At 35.9% G+C, this 19497-nt stretch overlaps 2 protein-coding genes across 2 annotated transcripts in view; one reads left to right on the top strand and one right to left on the bottom strand.

The window, feature by feature from the left end:
* The window catches only part of LOC125831588 (pentatricopeptide repeat-containing protein At5g01110-like), an 809602-nt gene that overhangs the window by 167066 nt on the left and 623039 nt on the right, over positions 1-19497 (bottom strand). The window lies entirely within an intron of this gene.
* On the top strand, positions 4724-12778 carry LOC125831628 (uncharacterized). Its single transcript, XM_049510800.1, has 5 exons — positions 4724-5203; positions 5355-5405; positions 6976-7109; positions 12034-12134; positions 12230-12778. Exons 1-5 carry the CDS (start codon positions 4832-4834, stop codon positions 12406-12408), a joined length of 837 nt encoding a protein of 278 aa, XP_049366757.1. The 5' UTR covers positions 4724-4831; the 3' UTR covers positions 12409-12778.

A 19497-nucleotide genomic window follows, 5' to 3' on the forward strand; every position in this document is an offset into this window, starting at 1 on the left:
GACTGAAAAAGAGAAAGAATTGTGAAATAAAGTTGTGAAAATAGCAAAAGAAATGGGGTATCTGGTGAATCATGTCTAGTTGAATAATGGGGTGGATTATGATCATGTTTGAATGTGAAAGAGAAGGAGAGAAAGTGATTTAAGGCCATACTTCATGAAGGTAGAAGCCACTAAGCCTAAATGACCATACATTTAAACTCAACCCCATTACAAGCCTTGGAAAGACCTTTGTGATCTTGAGTGAGCTGAAATGATTGTTGATTGGAAAATAAGGGCAAGTCTATGAGTGAAGTCATGCATGTGTTCATCTTTGTGAGTGTGAGAGTTGTATATGATTCCGGGACTTTAAATTGTGGAGAAATTTTGTGTGAATATGGAATCATCTTTGTTGTGAGGGCATTTGAATACCTTTGTTGAGGTTGAACTTGCATTTAAAGCAATCATTATGAGCTTGACTACATTTGATGATGGTGAGTCACAATTTGAAACTTTGAGTGCACAATTGATCATTGTATGAGTAATTTGAACCTTGTTGTGTGCATTTATGTTGAGTCTTATGCAACACTATTTGTAGACATCCTTGTTGAACTGATTGATCTTGAGCTTTACTTGAGGACAAACAAAAGTATAAGTTGGGGGAATTGATGAGTCCGAGATTTTGACTCATTTAGGGTTTTGTTTTGATAGTATAAGTGTCCTCAAATACCTAATTTATGCTCTAAACTGATGTTAAAGTATTAATTTGCAGCTATGAAGGCTAAGGAGCAAGACAAGGACATTAATACCGGACAAAAAAAAACTAAAAAACTAAAAAAGTGAAGAAAAGCGATCCTAGTAATCGTCAAGACCACTCGACGCACCACCGAGTGGCTATTTAGCTTGCCCAAAGTTCTAGCATGCTAGCCCTGGGGGAAATCCAAGTTGGCGACAGAAATGGGCAGTCGATGAATCGCCGACCCACTCTGCGACAACAAGTTGGATCGCCCAAAGTTACAGGACCTGGAAGGCTGATGACCAATTCAGAATGACGATGGAAGGGAGCAAAGGGCGGATTGTCGAACCACTCGACAAGGCGCGACTTATTCCGCCGAATGTACTTTCAGGCCAAAAAGTGGGAAACTATAAATTGGAATTTAAAAGGAGTTTTGAGCAATTCTGATCCCCAAGTTTGAGAGTTAGAGTTTTCTCTTAGTTTTTGAGTTCTTATTGTAGACTTTAGGATTTCTAAGCTTAATTTTGAGGATTTGCAAGTGGGTTTTTGAATTTAACCATAGGAGAACATTATAAAGGCTTGGAGACTCTTACCTAGGTGATGGCCAATCGAGTTGGTAATTGTTTTTACGTTTTTTATAATGTTTAGCTAAAACCCCAATTCTTGGGGTGTGATCATGTGATTATGGGCTGAATTAGCTTATGGGTATTGTTATTTACTGATTTTAATGCTTAATTGAAGTGGGTTTAATTGATAGATATGTATTAATCTATGAATTGTAGTTGCAAATGCAATTCTAGCATAGAGTTCTTGCTTGCTTGAGAGAGAAGTTTTGGAACCAAAGTTTTCGATTAAGATTGTAGTTATTGAGTTGATATGGGTTTAGCTCGAAAGAGTAAATTCTAAATTTGATTCTACCTATCTAGCTCGAGAGAGTGAATGAATTAAGGTGTGGGTTGTTCTTATTTGCTTAGCTTGTTGATGTTCGAAAGAAATCACTTGAATCATGGTAGTTGTTCGAGATAACTATCTTACTTATAGTGTAGCCTACCCACTGATATTTAGCTATTTGTTAGTAATTTCAACTACCCGTACAATGAAATTCGCCTATAATCGATCACATCCCAATTGCTCTCTTTATTGTTATTTCCCTCGTGTTTGATTGTGTTGTAGCTGCTAATTGAAAATCCAAACCCCCCATCTGACATTCATTGTCACACCCTTAGATTTATTTACATGTTTACGATAATTTCTATTCCTATAATCGAATAGACCACTTTATAACTTCATAACTGAATTTAAACATGTACTGCTCCCTGTGGGTTCGAGCCCAACTCTTCATTGGATTTTATACTAATTAACGATCGTCTACACCTAGTATTGGATGAGGTGTATTTGAGACATCGATCACCACCTTACCTTATTTGTGAGGTATCATTGAGTGTTATCAATTCATTAGCATTGTCGCATTGTGGGCAAGATGTGTTCATTCTGATTGATACAAAGAATCAAGTAAGATGCAAAACATAGTTTAAGAATACATAGAGTTAACCTTGGACATAAGTACTTGGTGAATGTAGTTAAATCATGCTTCACTTTTCGGATATGGTTAGTAATTTTTGAATTTCTTATTATTGTCTAGTTATTTTTTTCTGCTTCTCCAAATAATGTCTCTAGTGATCCCAATCAGTTGCGATGGGAAGTGTGACTATAATCACATTGTCAAGATTAATGCTTCTCCCTTCTATAATTGCACACACTCACCTTTTAATTTCTTAGGTCTCTTTACTATTGACTCTCAAATGTTGAACAATAGTAGAGAAGAGCATCATTCATAGTTAAAGGAGGAAGCCTTTTACTTTAATTTTAGAAATTTTTGAGTGTTTTCCATGACCTTAGAGCATGGGTATATACTCTTATCCCTTGAAATTTTGCTCTATCTCATACCACATATAATGATGTGAAGTAGAGAGTTGTAAGGATTTTTAACAATTAGTTATTCCTTCCATACGTTGCAATTGGGAAAGAAAAACCATTGATTGGAAAAAGCAAGACTACCGAGTACAACATATAACAAATTCTTAAGATACTTCCGATCTGGTTGCACATATAAAAAGTACCAATTCATATTCAATTCCTTCTCTAGTAGAGATTATCTCCCAAAAATGGTTGACATTCACCTGCCTCCCCCTGCCAAGAACTTAACCTTGGTTACTCTGTTTGCTAGCCTATAGGCTTTTGGTTTTCTATATCTCTAATTTCTAAGTCGTGAAAAACGTGATAATTGCTTTAAGTTGTTGCAACTCTGTTACTTGTCTAAAAAAAACTGTTGCAACTCATCAAATTGAATAGAAAGTTAATGGCCCATCAACTTTCGCCCTATGCACCTCTTTCTTGGCTTCTCCCTTCAAAATCAAGGCAAGCCCCTCTTTTGGTCTTCCCCACAAAAAAAAAAATCCTCTAAGTTTAGTTAGATGTCTCTACTTCCCATAGTCACTTGTCATTGCTCCTACCCCTATGCAACCTAAACAATTTCGACACCAACCTTTGCTTGAATAAATGAAAGTGACTTTTCTGACCATTATAATAAATAAATCATGTAGGAATAGGTTAAAATTTTTTACTAACATATGGTTATTTTTCAACAATTTCTAAGAGAGAGTTATGTTTAACTAGATAGATTTAAGACTATAAAAGTTGATTGTGAGGAACCCACCAAGTATTCCAGCACAAGTTAAAGTACAGAAGCATCTTAGTTTTCAGTTTGTAAATAATAGTACAACATGCAATGGGTCTAAACTCTTTGACATAAGTAGGATTGGGAACTTTGGGTACTTATGTCACTGTTTTACAGTTTATCCCAATCAAAAACTTCATAAATTTCTATTATATATATAATGGACTTGTTAACATGCTTCTAAGATCACTATTGATTTGTACATTATGAAATTCCTAATGTATCTATAGTGGATTTGTTAACATGTCTCCAAGTTCACTTTTAAATATCCCAGTTCCCAGAATGCCTTGAAGGACTTCAAAAATTCTTATTGTATTTGTAGTGAATCAGTTAATATGTCTCTAAGCTCACTACTGATGTTAAATACCTTATTTTTTTTTGCTTGCCTTGCTTTCACAAAGATTTGAAAGAACTTGGTATTAGAATCTCCATAGGTGATCCAAGTGACTTTTGGATCTTTGAGATTTTTTTCAATTTTCATATGGTTCTGATATATAATATAACTCCTAACTCATGATGTTTTTCCCATTATATTTCATCTTTTGATACATTTATTTTATTATTAGAGGTCATGCAGTCTTATGTTAGAAAATTTTGCTTATTAAATATTTCAATATGACGAACAATCGTGGAAATTATTTGAAGACATTATTTTATTGGACTGGTTATATAATGGTATTAGTTATTTCGTTCAAATAAAGAGGCAGAACCTGAGAGTGCAGACTACTATTCGAAGAATTGAAGCTACAACCCAAGTTTATTTATTTTCCGCATTGGCATTGGAGTTGTATGCTTCCTGTTGTCGTGGCACAAGCAAAAGGTACATTTAACAGAACCAAAAAAGAAGAACCTTAGAGTCGTCAACTCATGTAGCCTAGGAGAGAGAAAAGGCTGGTGAGAGGAGGGGAAAGATAGGGAGTCGAGAGGACATTGGCAAGATCAACAGTTGAAGAAGAGTGGTTGTTGTGATGATGTGTCCTAGGAGGAGTGCACATTCATATTTCTATATACAATTTTTGCATTACTAATACCTAAATTTTTAATTGCTACACAACTTATTTCTTAACCAAATGACCTATTATTGTTTGCATGATAAAACAAAGACAATAAAAGTGTCTATAAATTTGAATTAGAAATAATACGATGAATATAGAAAAAACATATAGGAGTATAATAATAGTTAATAATAATAATAAAACCATGGTATTTATTTGATAAAATTGCATATAAAATTCAAAAAAATATTAGTTTCACAGTAGAGAAAAGCTTAATTATCACTTTGTTTCCTAATTGCAATAAACAATTTTGGAGTATTACTGTATATACAGAGTCCTATTAAGAGTAGATTTCACCGTTAGTCCCAAAGCTTCGAAATACAGGCAATGAAGCTCGGTCTCATTACTGCATATTCCCGTTCTTCTCCGACCACCGTCACACTCATCTCCGGCAATCCCCATGCTAAAACAGCGACGTTTGGCGTGAAATTTACCTCTTCCTTCAGACTCAACTCCGGCTACAAAATCTCTAGCTTCTCCCTGACAATTTGTTCGTCTAAATCATCATCTGCAGTTGATTCTGCCGGTGCCGGAACGGAAACCTATAATCAAACTGTAGATGGAGAAATTTCGTCGCCTCAGGTTACGGAATCGCTCAATGTTGAAGTCGGAAGCCCTAAAATTCTACCGAGTTATTTCCCTCCCAAATTAAGCTTAAGTGACCAAGCTTTCTTTCTCTTGGCCTTCATTGCTTGCACGGTACTTTTAATTAAACTCTCTATGTTCTTTTCTTTTGTTCATGTCTTCGATTTAAACATTGAGTGCATTTTTTTGGTTGAGAAATTGTCAGTCTTTGAGATAACATTTTTAAAGGGTAAATAAGTTTTAAGAGATTTTCTTTGTTATGCAGACGTCGGTGGCTTTCACAAGTCTGGTAGTTGCAACTGTACCAACACTGTTTGTGAGTTCTCTTGATCACTTGGTTGGCAATTTCTTAGTACTTTGGTTTATGCATTCTTAATTTTCTTCCCTTTTATTGAGATCATATTGCAAGGGTGTTTGCAACTGTTTTTGTGTATGGCATTTGTATGTTTAAACTTTTGAGTGAAACTTCATACGCCCGGTATCTATGCTAATAAATTGAAGCTAAGAGTGTGCTTTGCGGTAGAAAGCCATGTTTTTGTGCTACTGGGGTATATGATTGAGGGATTCTGTTTAGTGTATGGTGAGAATTGTATAAATATTATAATTGGATGCCATATAAAAAGTTATGTGCAACCTTCCCTATGTTTACTTCAGAAGGTCTTAGTTTTGTTTCCTTTTGACTGGAGCGAACAAATAATTTTCTGAGATGACAATGTCATTGAAGCTTGACAAGTTCGTTTAGTAGTTAGTTTATGCTGAGAGTCTTGACTCCATTGAATATAGAGATACAAAGCCCTGAGGTGAATTGTTATATTTTAAACGAAAAAGGGTCAAAATGCTCCTAGTGTATTGAAAATGGTTTATATTTTCCCTCCTTCAACCTAGTGAACTACTAGAATTCCCTTAAGATTAATTTTCAGGTTAGAAATGACTCTCCTGCTACCTATTAGATCCCATTTGCCCTTAACATTAAATTTGGCGCTAAAAATGGCCTTACTTTTATTGGAGTTATGAGATGTCATATGTGGGGCTTTAATAAATCAGTACTACCTATTTAGTTGAAGTCCTACATATGTCATCTCATAATTTCATTAGAAGGAATGACGCTTTAAACCGTAAAGGGAAATTGGGGTCCAAGAGTGGAAGGGGGGGGGGGGCATTTTTAACTCGAAATTAACATTAACGGCAATTATGGTCCAATAGGGGGAAGGAAGGCAAATATTTAAACCATTTTCAATATGTAAGGGACATTTTTGACCTATGTTAGAAGCCTTCCCATCCGCGTACATCTTAAAACAAAGAAATAGTTTAGCTTTGTTCTTCTTTCGCTTGCATACGTTTAGTTGTGAATAGTCTTTTGAAGGTTCAGTGACCTTGAGAGATAACAGTGAGCAATACAAACTCCAAAAGTGTCATCATAAGATCCTATAGTTATTTATACTATTTATTTATTTTCTAATTTTGGTAAAAAAATCATAATGGATGTGTACACATATAATGTGGTCTACATCAATTAATTTATGAGTAGTCCTGTTCTTACACCAAGGCAAAAGAGTGAAGTTTCTTCATAACAATCTAAAGGATATGACCTAGTGAGATGGAAGACATTCTTTTCGTGGTGCTTGAGGTGCATTTGTGCTTGATACAAAAATAATGTCTTAAAGATCTGCTCTTCTTATTCAAAGGATAAGTGGAGTACTCATAGAACTTGGTCTCATTTTTTACACATGCCTTTTACGGAAATGGATACTTGAAATGTAACACAAATAATTAACATAATGTCCTATATAAGTTATGAATTGTGAGAAAAATACTGATTACTGTGTGAATGTGGAGCCAATAGTTTCGAAACACCTCAGTTCAACTCATTTGATCTTTTTCTGTAGGCGATGCGTAGAGCAGCAATATCTTTGTCTAAGTTGGCAGATACTGCTCGAGAGGAGCTTCCTAGTACAATGGCTGCTATCAGGCTGTCTGGGATGGAAATCAGTGACCTTACACTGGAATTGAGTGATTTAAGGTAATAAATTTTCTCACTCGAAAGGGACTGACCAGTTTCTCTTAGGATAAACTCACTGAAGTTCTTTGAAGATATGTAATATCTGGAAGCAAGATAGTATTGGTATTTCGAAGGGAGCAATGATTCCTAGATATCTCAAGGACTAAGTTACTTCAACTAATGATATACTTACTATGCTTTATGATTTAAAAGCTTATTCTTCGTTTATTTTGAGAGAGCCTTAATGTTGTGATGACTCAAGAAATGTAATTCGTTGAGCAAATCTCGTAGACAGAGACTCTCAATGTCATGGTTATTAGTCTGAGAAATCAAAAGACATATTTGGTTAGTTTGTTGTTTAGATGTCATGTTGCTGGTTTTGGAATATAATCTGGTGCACCATATTTTTAAGAGCTTCAAGAAAAATAACTTGATATTCTGCAATACATGTTGGAGTTATCCAGATTATTTAAGTTATGTAGTCGTATAATAATGGTTGGAATATAAATTGCCGTGCTTATTGTGGAAGTATACCTATGGAATGGGGTAGAAACTAGAAAGGTATCAATTTTTCATCAGAATTTGGGAAATAAACAAATTTGCTTCTACAAGAACTCAAAAGTAGCCGGAACTTGTTGCTGGTGGAGGTGGTAGGCATTCCGTGGAATTAGTCGAGGTGTGCCGTGTGTCGTGTGCAAAAGCTGGACCGGACACCACAATTGTCAAAAAAAAAACTCAAAAGCAGCACTGCGTAAAACAAAACCTCTTGGGTAATTTTTACCTACGAACAATTGTACCTTGGGCCAGTTGAACGTCCTTTCGAATTCGCCTTCCCATAGGCCCTGTCAGGACCCAAGACCATTGTGAGTGGCACCTACACTAACCTTTCCGTGGGAGAACCAACTATCAACCCAAAAACATCACTCGAAACATCATTCTAAAGCCAAGTCATGATATAAGTAGAAGGAAAACAATTTAAAATAACCTAAGAATTGAGTTCCCATCAACTCAATCAGAAGTCACAATAATTGCAGAAATAAACCCCTTGAACTGAAAGTCATAGTAAGAAAATTCTAAATAGTCAAGGATGGGGTTGCAACACCAAAATCTTATTAAAAACATAACTAATAGTCTAGTGTCTCTACATAAAAGATGGACAAGAAGATGTAGAGGAACCCATGACAGCCTGGAAGAGCAACTCACCCTTGGATTCGAAGTCAAGCGTTCCTTAATTGAGGTCTTGTATTAGTCGCTGGCTTGTACTCAAACAAGTGCAGTGTCAGTACACAACCACAATGTACTGGTAGGATCACATGGCCAATTCCAAACTATGAATGTAAACAAATAACCACAACATAGTAAAAACAGCCAACAGATATAACAACAATCACCATCACAACTCCCAATCACAATATCATGTATCACCAATACTTGGAGCATGTCCCACGTGATCACAATAAACAAGAACCCAGTCCTCTCATGGAACCACAAATACACATACCCGGTTCTTTCAAGGAACCCACACACAAACTGTTAGTGTACCAACGCGGTACCCGAACCAACCAGAGTTAGTATTCATACAAGGCGTGGTAACCGAGCCAACCGTTAGTATTCCTATATCAGCGTAGTACTCAAGACAACCAACAATCACAGACAATCATGCACAATCACAGTCATAATGAACAATAACACTTGAAACCACTAGTTAAGTAAACAGGTTCATTGCATGAGATTATCAACATGATGTCATTTCATATGTTTTCCCCAACATGCATTGCACAAGTGATACTATAAAGCAATAGACATGCATACATACATAAATTGGAAAGTATACAACTATCACCTACCTCGAATCAAGCCTCTTGGAAACTCTATAGATACTGAGCTTTCCCCTTTTTCAATGTCTTGGCTTGTTCTTGGTCTAAACAATAATCAAACAATAGTGGCCTAACAATACCCAATAACCCTAGGACATTATTTATCATTCTACCCAAACCAGGGTTTTTCCCACCATTAATTCGAGTCCCCCCAAGAGTAATACTCTAGATTCTAAGGATCAAGGATTGAATTCAAGTTAAGGGAGTGGGAAATCTTACCTTTATCGAGAAGAACGATGGAAAAGAGGTGAAAAACACCTTAAGTTGCATCTGTAGTTCCCCTAAACGAAATAACCAAATAATGATTAGTTTTGGGACTTTTCTGCCCAAAAACTCGACTTTTCCCCTCTAGCGGCCCAGCCCGCTATAACGGTTGTCAGCCCGCTATAGCATCTGCACACTCCCACTACAGCAGCATGAACTTCAGAGACTCGGATGCCCCTAAAAAGTCCATTTGTCACAACATACCTTCTTTTCTTGACGTTCCGAACTATCCCCTTCACGTCAAGTTCGATTCCGAGAGTCTTACTCACCTGAATTTGATTCCGTAAAGCCCCATGGGTTCCTTAATGTCTTGGCTACTAGAAAATTTAAACCAAGCCTAGACATTTCACCCCACCCATTCCCGGATGACCCTAGACCTCCTTGATCAGATTCCATCTGAGACTGGCCCTAACCTAGAATTGTTAAGTCATTACCTGAAAAGTTTTCTAGCCCGATTTCTTTCATCATTGGCGTAGTCATAACGAGCGGGAAGGGTCGTTTCAGACCCATACTTGGCAACAGTGGCGGAGCCAGAAATTTCACTAAGGGTGTCCAAGAATAGTGGTGTGTGTCTGTCAAATTAAAACAAAAAAATATTGTACTATTTGAGTTTGAACCTAGAACTCCTTCATTCAAGTAGACACCCATTACAACTGCGTCAAAGACATAGCTTTTGTCAAGGGTGTCCAACTTTAAATATATATCCTATAAATGTAGAATTTGACATCTATATACTACGTAATTTTCCAACGAAGAGTGTCCAATTTGACACCCTGGGGTGGCTGTAGCTACGCCACTGCTTTGCAAGATGCTAAGGAACAATTACTTTCTCTGGGTTTACACTTACCACATTCTATGTCTTTTGCATTATGGTAAATAGCTAACCCTGATAACCTTGTTCATTTTTTGTCCTTGCACTACTTGTGTGTCACTGTTGATCCCGGTCTCCATAGATTTCACTTCCTGCAAACAAGTTTTATTTCATCTCTGTCACATTTCCTGATTTTTGATAACTTTTAATCCTCACTTTCTGCTTATAGTCTCTTCTCAGAATCATGTATGATGGAAACATATCCTCTAATAAATGCAAATTAGTGCAGTTGTTTACAGCATGATAAATGTTTATGACTTTAGATAGGAGGTTATGGAGGACATATATTAGCGTAGATGGTTAGTTAGGTAGTTGAGAGTTGTCTTGCTTATTGCTAGTAGTCGTAGTATTTTGAGAGTTTCTTGTTATTCTATCCCGGTGTCTATTTGATGTTTCTTGCACTTTGATTATTGTATTATTGTTGTAGTGGCTGTTCCTTTTTAGTATGCTTTGCCATGCTTTCTTTAGCATTTTGTCTTGACTTCTTCTCTCTCGTTCTTTTCCTTTTCAAACTGCTTTGTAATGTTTTTACTTAAGCGGAGGCTCTGTTGGAAACAACCTCTCTACCTCACAAGGCAGGGGTAGGGTCTGCGTACACACTACCCTCCGCGGACCCCACTTGTGGGATTTCATTGGGTATGTTGTTGTTGTTTGTTTACGACATGATAAAGATTCAAATCCATCTCAGGGAAGAATTGTTCAGCTATAGTAATGGCATTATCTTCTTGATATTTCCTTGGGACAGTTCGGAGAGTAAGGTATGAAGTCTCTAAAGAATTTAACTTGAAGTACACTGGATGAATTTTTTTTCTACTATCTTTATTCAGTAGTAGAATTAAGAAGAGTGAGTAGCCGATTATATTTTATTTCTCTGACAGCCTTCTGCTTTGGTTGCTCTTGTGTGCTCTACTTGGTCTTCAATATCAAAAGAATGTGGTCCTATGGATTCAGTCTCTGATGAATCCAACATCAGTGACATACAGGTAGAGCAGATTGGATCAAGGCTAATTCCAGCTTACTCTCCACCTAACTGGGTTGAGTGGCTTACTAAGAGTTTCTTGCAACTCACTGATATCATCGCTGAATGGTTTTGCGATATTGCCTTTAGATTTGACCACCTCTCCTAATCTGTGGTAGGCACAATTGGACGTGATTTCCTGCTTTGGAAATGCTTTTAGGCACAAACTAATTTTTATAACTATGGGAAGGAGAGAACAAATATAGTATCACTTGTACTGTATGAGGATGGGTATTCTATTGATTTGATGTGCGAAGGTTGGAGATTACAAAGTTTTATAAAAGCTGGGGTTGAAAAGTGGCAGTTTTCAAGAGGGTTACGGAATGTGAAACTAGAGGAGAAATTAATAGGAAAATAGAACATTTGTGGTAGTTTCTTGGACATTAGGTTTCTAACATACTATTTGTTGAGAGAAATCCCTAGAGTTTTTCTGTTAATAAGAAAAGGAAATAGGAAAAAAGAACTTCAATGTAAAGAAATGTTAAACATCAACCAAGAGCTCATGAGAAAATGGGAATTAAGAAGACACATTGTCAAATTCAAAAACAATTCCAACTGAAACAATCTAAAATAGGATGTAGCAGGTGCCCGGTGGAATTACTGTTTTAAATATCAAAAAAGCTAACCAGTCAATCTCGAGAAACCTGGGAAACATTATTTTAGAAGCTTTAGGCCATTCTTATTGTGGAATAACGTAATAAAATTGGACTCTCTGGTGAGGTAATAGGATGTGATTCACGTGAAGCTTTCTAATAAGGTGGCCAAGGTCTGAGGCAAATGTATGAACGCATGTCCACTGTCAGTGCCATAATTTTTCTTTAAGCCGCACCCTTTGCCCCATTGATTCAGGTATGTTTAAGCTACGACACAATATATGTTCCCGAGTGTAATGTTGTTATTGTATGTGATACTCAGTCAAGAGATTGCTGATGGTGTCAACAAATCTGCTCGAGCTGTGCAAGCAGCAGAAGCTGGAATCAGACAAATTGGGTCTCGTGCTCACCAGCAAACAATGTGTATGCTCTCTCTCATATATTCCTTCCATAAAGGCAGATCATGTGACTTCTTCCTAATTTAAGACTGCTTACTTTCTGTTCGAATGTGTCATTAGCAATGATTCAGGAGAGAGCAGATCTTCCAGTCATATCTTTGCAGCCAGTTGTAACTGGAGCAGCAAAGAAGACTTCTCGTGCTGTTAGCCAAGCTACGAGAAGATTCATGAATATGATTTCTGGAGGTGAACTTGGCTCAGAAATGGAAGACAACAGGGAAATTGATCCAGAACCTTAAGAGAACATGTCTCCATTATTTTACTCGATCATTGGCAGAGTAAAAACATGTTTATATGTTCCAAACAAAATCCTGAACATGAACAACACATGTAAAAGTAATGATTCAGAACGTTTTTCAGTAAATATTAGCCATCTTTCAAGAATGAGGTAGGCAGCTATGTTTTCACGCCTGCTGTGTGGGAAGGAGAGTTTCTTCTGCTCGCACTTGAGATTGTCAGAACTGCACAGCAAATCATGGTTATCCAGTTATTCACTAGTGAGCTACTTAATTTGTTCAATTGTATTTTGGCAAAAACAATTTGGATATTTTATCTTTGCACATGGTGAACCACAGATGTTTCTTGTAGAATGATTTTCAATGTTAAATGTGGAATTGTATTCGGAAAAATTACCACTTTTATAGATTTACTAGTTAAGAAAATGCCCTGCTCAGGCCCAACATTTTGTTGTTTTTTTCATGGAATTTTTACCTCTATATACACTGTTAGACTTGTTATTTTCCTTTTTGGGGTAGTTTTTTTTTTCCCAGTGTATAACATAGTTTTACATTTAATAGCTAACATTAGAGAATAAGGGTCCCTTGATGTTAGACTTGTAAATGTTTACTATATCATCAGGATTTTGTTGTGGGTCAAGTATGTTTTTCCACTTTCTTAGTAATTCCCGGATTTCTTTTCAGATTAATGAAGAAAAGAAATACGGAGAAGGCAAAGTTATTGAGGAAAAATAGGTTTCGAATAAGAAATTGATTCAAGGAATTTCATTTTCAGTCATTTTTGAATTTTCGCTAGATTTGAAGATATAAATAATTGAAGATTTGAATTTGTGATGAGTTTGGATTGGTTGTTCTTGCAAACAATTTAGAATATACTTTTGAGTTCATATATCATTGTTGAGGGAGATAGATCAAGTTTAGAGTTGATTTTAGGAGAAATATTAGACTAAAACATGAAGAAGATGAAGTTTCAAAATTGTATCATGATTAGTATTAGAGTTGTATCATCAATGTTTCATAATTGTTTAAAACTACATATGACTTGTATCTTATATTTCCATAACTAAAACAATACATGATACAATACTAATACAAGTATGATACAATATAGCAAAAGGGATATTATATTTGAATCTAAAACATTCTCAAATTTTGTCAATCACTTTACATACTATTATATTAAAAATGTATTATATATATAGGGGAAAGACGTAAACTCTCATAAGCTTGTTATGATAAGTCAGTTACACGTTTAAACTATTGTGATGATCTGTTACATACCTGAATTACTTAAAAGTGATTTTTAAAAAAATTGTGAATTAATTTTCACCTTGACGCACATATAACCAGTCACATGATGAGAAGTGCATGCTCGCGTCACATCATCACCATGTCACTACCACATCAACAATTATGAAAGATTTTTTTTAAAAAAATATAATTCATGTCACCCCAATTGCTTCTTCCCCTATACATAGGGATGGCAATGGGGCAGTGCGGGGCGGGGACGGGGGCGGGGTGGGTTTAAGTCTACGCGGGGGTGGAAGGGGCGGAGCGGATTTAAGGTTGTGTGGGGCGGGTTAAAGTGGGTTTTTTAAATTAATGCGGGTTGCAGGTATATATGATTTTATGTGGGTTCAAGCTTAATTTTAATTTTTTACATGTTATAACTTATAAGAGTGATAGAACATTATTTATTAAAATAATTTCTTTAAAGATAATAAAATATTAAAGATAGTAAATGAAAATGGTTCAATAAAAAATAATTTCTTAAGTCACTATCCTATTAAATTAATATAACTAAATGAAAAATGAATTTATTTGTATGAATTTTATTTTTAGTATCAAACTTAACTAGAAAAAGAAAATATTATAAAAATTATGCGGGGCGGGTCTATGGGGGGCAGGGTGGGCGGGTTGAAAAGGAAAAAGGTTGTTATGCGTGGTGGGGCGGGGCGGATTAAAAATTTTGCGGGTTAAGCTTAACCCGCTCCACCCCCGATCTGCACCACCCCATTGTCATCCCTACATGTACACCATCAGACCCACCATTAAGCCACAATTATTGTTGTCAGTATCACCAAACTCACATCTCTACCACTATAAATTTTATCACCCACAATCAAATTCACCATCGGAATCTTTCCACAACCATTGTCATTATAAAAAATTGCAAACAATCATAATTAATTTAACTAGATTCACAATCGAAATTATATCACCACCATTACCACTATGAAATTCATCACAATCTTGACCACAAATTTCAGCATTCACCATCTACAAGTTTCATTGCTAATTATTAAAATTAAAAGTCATACCATCACTAATTTTATCACTCATTACCAAACCCATCACAAAGATTATCACAATTACAAATTTCGTTCAACCTCAAAGAGGAGAAAGGTGAAAAATAAAAAGTCAATTCATAAAAGAAAATAAAGTGATTTTGATAATATAAAAGAAAGAGAAGAAATGATGAATGACATGAAGAAAAATAAGAAGTTTGAGGGTTGTCCATGGAGAATGGACTATATTTTTCTTCTTCTTCTTCTTCTTCTTCTTTTTTATTCATTTACGCATTTTTTCTCTTTTCTTTTAATTCTTTTGTCACATCAGTTTTGGGGTGGAAATAGATTCACTTTTAAGTAGTAAATGTGTGTAATAGATTGCTATAATAGTTTAAGCGTGTAACTGATATTTTCATACAAGTTCAAGGAAAAATTTATATATTTTCTCTAGTTATATATTCACCACATGCATTGTAATATGCCTATAATAGGTATAATATACTAATTTCAAGATATATTACATATGTTGTTTATATGTATTTCTTTTATTAATCATGTCACAGAGTATTAACCTAGACTTCAAACATTCAAGTACTAGTTAAGTTAGTTCAAGTGTTAATATATTAAAATTGTGATAGAAATGTATTTATATAAAAAAAAATTCTAGTTTAAAGAGTAATAAAAATATGGCTTAATGTATAAATATACCATTAAATTTGGTGTCACTTGACATTTATGTCCTTCAATTTTGAGTGTGCGCAAGTAGGCACTTAAACTTGTATAAAGTTGAACAAGATTATACACACACTCCTATGTGGCAGGACGCCACATAGGATCCTCCATAAGAGGTGAATTGCCACATAAGATGTCAAGTAGGACACGTGTGTGGCCTGCTTGACAAATGTCAACAATGGAGACATCGTGAATTAGTCTGCAGGCATCGCGATAAGTCCTCTGTCCTACTACAAGTGTTGCGACAACCTTTACAAAGTCCGAATGATTGTCGACCACCAGATCCACTGGTCTGTAATATTCACCCCGACCTACAAGCACAAATCCTCTCTTGCTCAACTCTATAAATATTTTAGTGTCTACTTGTGCATACTCAAAGTTGGAAAGCATAAATGACCGATGAGCCCAAGTTAAATTGCATGTTTATGCATTATGCCTTTATAATATATTTTAATAACGCTTATAATATTACAAAGGCATAATACGCAAATATGTTCATTAACTTGGCTTGAGCTGACATTTATGCCCTCCAATTTTGGGTGTGCGCAAGTAAGTCCTTAAACTTGTACAAAATGAAACAAGTAGACACACACGTCTTACGTGACATAATATACATAGGACGCCACATAAGACACAAATTGCCACCTAAGATACCATGTAGGACAAATGTGTATATATTTTCAATTTGATACAAGTTTAAGTGTTTACTTGTGCATACCCAAAATTAAAGAGCATAAATATCACTTGAGGCCAAGTTAAAGGGCACATTTATGTATAATGCATATTACAAATGTGAGGTATTTTAGGCATAATACATAAATATGCCCTTTAACTTGGCCTCATTTTACATTTATGCCCTCCAACTTTAGGTGTGCACAAGTAGACACTTAAACTTATATAAAGTTGAACAAGTAGACACATGAATCCTATGTGACATAAGTCACCATGTAGGGTACAAATTTTCCTGTAAGATGTCACGTAGACATGTGTGTCTATTTGTTCAACTTTATACAAGTTTAAGTGTCTACTTGTGCACACCCAAGGTTCGAGGGCATAAATGTGAAATGGGGCTAAGTTAAATGACATATATATATTGGCAATGCATATGAATTAATGAAAGTCAGTTTCTAGAAGTTCTTGGGTGGAACAAGGACATTGGAGTTGAGCTTAGTGTGGTTTTCACCCGTAGATTGATCATCCATGGAGTAGCTTGTTCAGTTTTGAGAGGTTGCATTTCAAACATAGGTTGTGTGTTTCAAGAGTCATTGGTACTCGAGTTGGGCTTTGCCTTGGGTTGGGTTTCTTATATAGGCCCTTGCCACTCTTCGATGTTTAAGGAGGTGTTGCGTCCAAGCGCACCCATAAGTGTACGTGGTCATGCAAGTAATAAAGTAGTCATTTTTAAGAGTCGAATGTCGTACCTACAGAGACTTAAGATTAGAGTATATTTTATTTTTCCAATAACTGTAATTTAAAGCAAGTGTTTCCAGAAAGATTGATGAATGATTCTAACTTATTAATTATTCGAAGTAAACTAAGCTAGCTAATATGATTCAATTTTGTGTTGGAGTTAAAACAATGACTTAGGTCATTCCAGGGCTGCGGCCTACTTTGTATTCATGCATACTACATCTTTTTATAGACTTCAATTGATTATCAAATCACTGATTTATAGGGTTAAATATATGATCATGGTCTTTCGATCTCTAATCACCTACTGCAATTAGCAGCCTAACTACCGTTGAGCGGGGATAGACTGAACCAATTGTGAAACATTAAGTTTTCATCATGTTTAGTAACCAAGCACTATCTCTGGGTATATCTCTATTCTAGATAGAAATCAACCCTAATTTCTAGAGAAGATGATGCTCCTTTTGTCCCACGTTCTATCCGCATATCCCTCTCCTGAGTTCAATTCAGACAATAAGCTTATTTCAATGGTGGTCAAACACGAAATACCAACTCAAGAACAAAAGAGTGATTTATGCAATAACCAACTTCAATCTATAAAGTTCAATAAAATACAATCATCTTGTAGCCACAACCCTCGAATAAGAGAATTTAACTACTCATAATGTGATTCTCAATCTTCAAGTATTTCATATTCATAAGAGAAATCGATAGAAGTAAAGAGCACAAATAAACCCTAAAATTGAATTAAGAGTTCTCCAAGTTGTTGTTCTCCAAAAGCTAGAAAAAAATTAAAATAATAAAATCTAAGTCTATTTATAGTTTGAAAAAAGTAGGCAGAAAACTAGGCCTTAGGTCCGCGATGTGCATATGCTTGCGTATTCAGACTTTCTTGAACACCTCCTATTCGCGACACGGAGAGGATACGTAGTCCTCTGTATCAGCATCATCAATGTGGGAATAAATAATTCCCTCTTTGCGGCGTGGATAGGGCACAACGCTAGGGTCTTCTCATTGAACTTTCTTCTGATCTTTTGCTATTTCATCTTTCGTGCTCTTGTGCTCGGGTCCAACTTCACTTCACGTACAGTAGCTCTTATGCCTGTTTCTCTTGTTTCCCAACCTATAGTCAGTAATTATATTGATTAATCATAATGCAATAACATGACTCAAACATTATTAATAAAATGAGAATTTGTCCTCAAACTTGGCTGAAATGTGTAGTGTTATTTGACTCCTAGGCATATAAATATGCCCAAGATCAGGGGGGCATGTTATTATTTTGAGGTTTGTGTTAGCGCAGTTATGTGGGAAGGATACATATGATGTTGGAGAGGTTCAGTAGATAGGATGCTCCTAGCTAGGAGATGTTGGGCTTGGAGCATATGGAAGACAATCTAGTGAGCTAGTTTTCATCTTGGTATATCTCAGGAGTTCAATTTGGTTGGATGGAAGCCATCATCAAAGGAAGGAGTTGGTGGTTAGTTTTGAGTTTTGGAGAGAAAGATGTGATTTTGAGAGTATTCTATTAGCCTGAGTTTTAGGATGGTGTTGCTCAATTTGAAAGGGTGTCTGTAAGTCTGGTGAAGCATGTGGACCCAATACCCTCATCTTTTGAGCCTTTAGGCTTCTTCTTCTCCTTACTTTTGAGGACGAAAGTCAATTTAGTAATGGATGTTGTAATGATCCTCTAGGTCATTTTCATAGTTTTGCAATATTTTGGTGTTTAGAGCTTTCTTTTGCGGGCCCAAGCCATTTATGACTTGCTGAGACTGATAGTTCGTTCATTGGATAGTTCATTTGGTTTTTATGCAAGTTTTCCTATTTTGGAACTTTTGAAATTTGAATGGTTGATTTCGATAAAAAAATTCAAGTAGATGTCTCTAAGGATGACGACAGGGCGGGACGGATGTAGGGTGGGGTGGATTATAGTATTTGTGAATTGTGGGGAGGGGCGGATTATGACTGCAAATGTGAACCAAAGCTAAAAGAACAAACCATTTAGAAGAAGCTAGAAAAATAAATAAATCGTACACAAGCTTAAAATATTGAGAAGAAACGGGATAAAAACGTATAAAAGTTTTTAAAAATGAATATAATGCAAGACTAATCAAAATGTGAGAAAAAGAATTTATTTTTTTATATAAGATCACATTAATGATTACAGTAATCAATAATTAGCACAAAATTGAAAAAAATATGATTAACATATATATTATACTAACAAATTATTAATCAAAAGAAGTAAGAAAAGTTGAAGCAGAGCGGGGCGGGTTCAAAACAACAAATTGTGTCATGAGGAACAGGGCGGGTTGAAATCCTTGTGGGTTTATGAGGGGGCCCACCCCGCCCCCCGCCCCCACCCCGCCCCATTACCATCCCTAGATGTCTCAGAACGCAATTTTGTTGGTTTTGTCAACTTCAAAACATTGACTTTTGCCTAGAAGGACCCTTGATTTGGGTCTCAAGATCTCTAGACTCATTCCAAGAAATCTTATGTCTTACGGCTAAGATAAAGCCTGGGTGTGGGACCCACTCTTTCTCGAGATGACCTCCGTTGAAAGTTTCGACATCTCCATTGAGTCCCAAAAATCTAATTTGATGGGGTAACGTAGTTCATTTGCGTGCACGAGGTTCTTAATGAATCCCGAGTGCTTCG

Source organism: Solanum verrucosum, unplaced genomic scaffold, assembly GCF_900185275.1.
Source record: "Solanum verrucosum unplaced genomic scaffold, falcon-dt-bn FXZP01000049.1, whole genome shotgun sequence".
Classification (NCBI taxonomy): domain Eukaryota; kingdom Viridiplantae; phylum Streptophyta; class Magnoliopsida; order Solanales; family Solanaceae; genus Solanum; species Solanum verrucosum.

Excerpts from the sequence above, each read along its gene's own strand:
- LOC125831628 (XM_049510800.1), top strand. The coding sequence starts at position 4,832 with ATGAAGCTCGGTCTCATTACTGCATATTCCCGTTCTTCTCCGACCACC. Across the intron at positions 5,406-6,975 it reads CAACTGTACCAACACTGTTT|GCGATGCGTAGAGCAGCAAT; the intron begins GTGAGTTCTCTT and ends CTTTTTCTGTAG. Across the intron at positions 7,110-12,033 it reads CTGGAATTGAGTGATTTAAG|TCAAGAGATTGCTGATGGTG; the intron begins GTAATAAATTTT and ends TGTGATACTCAG.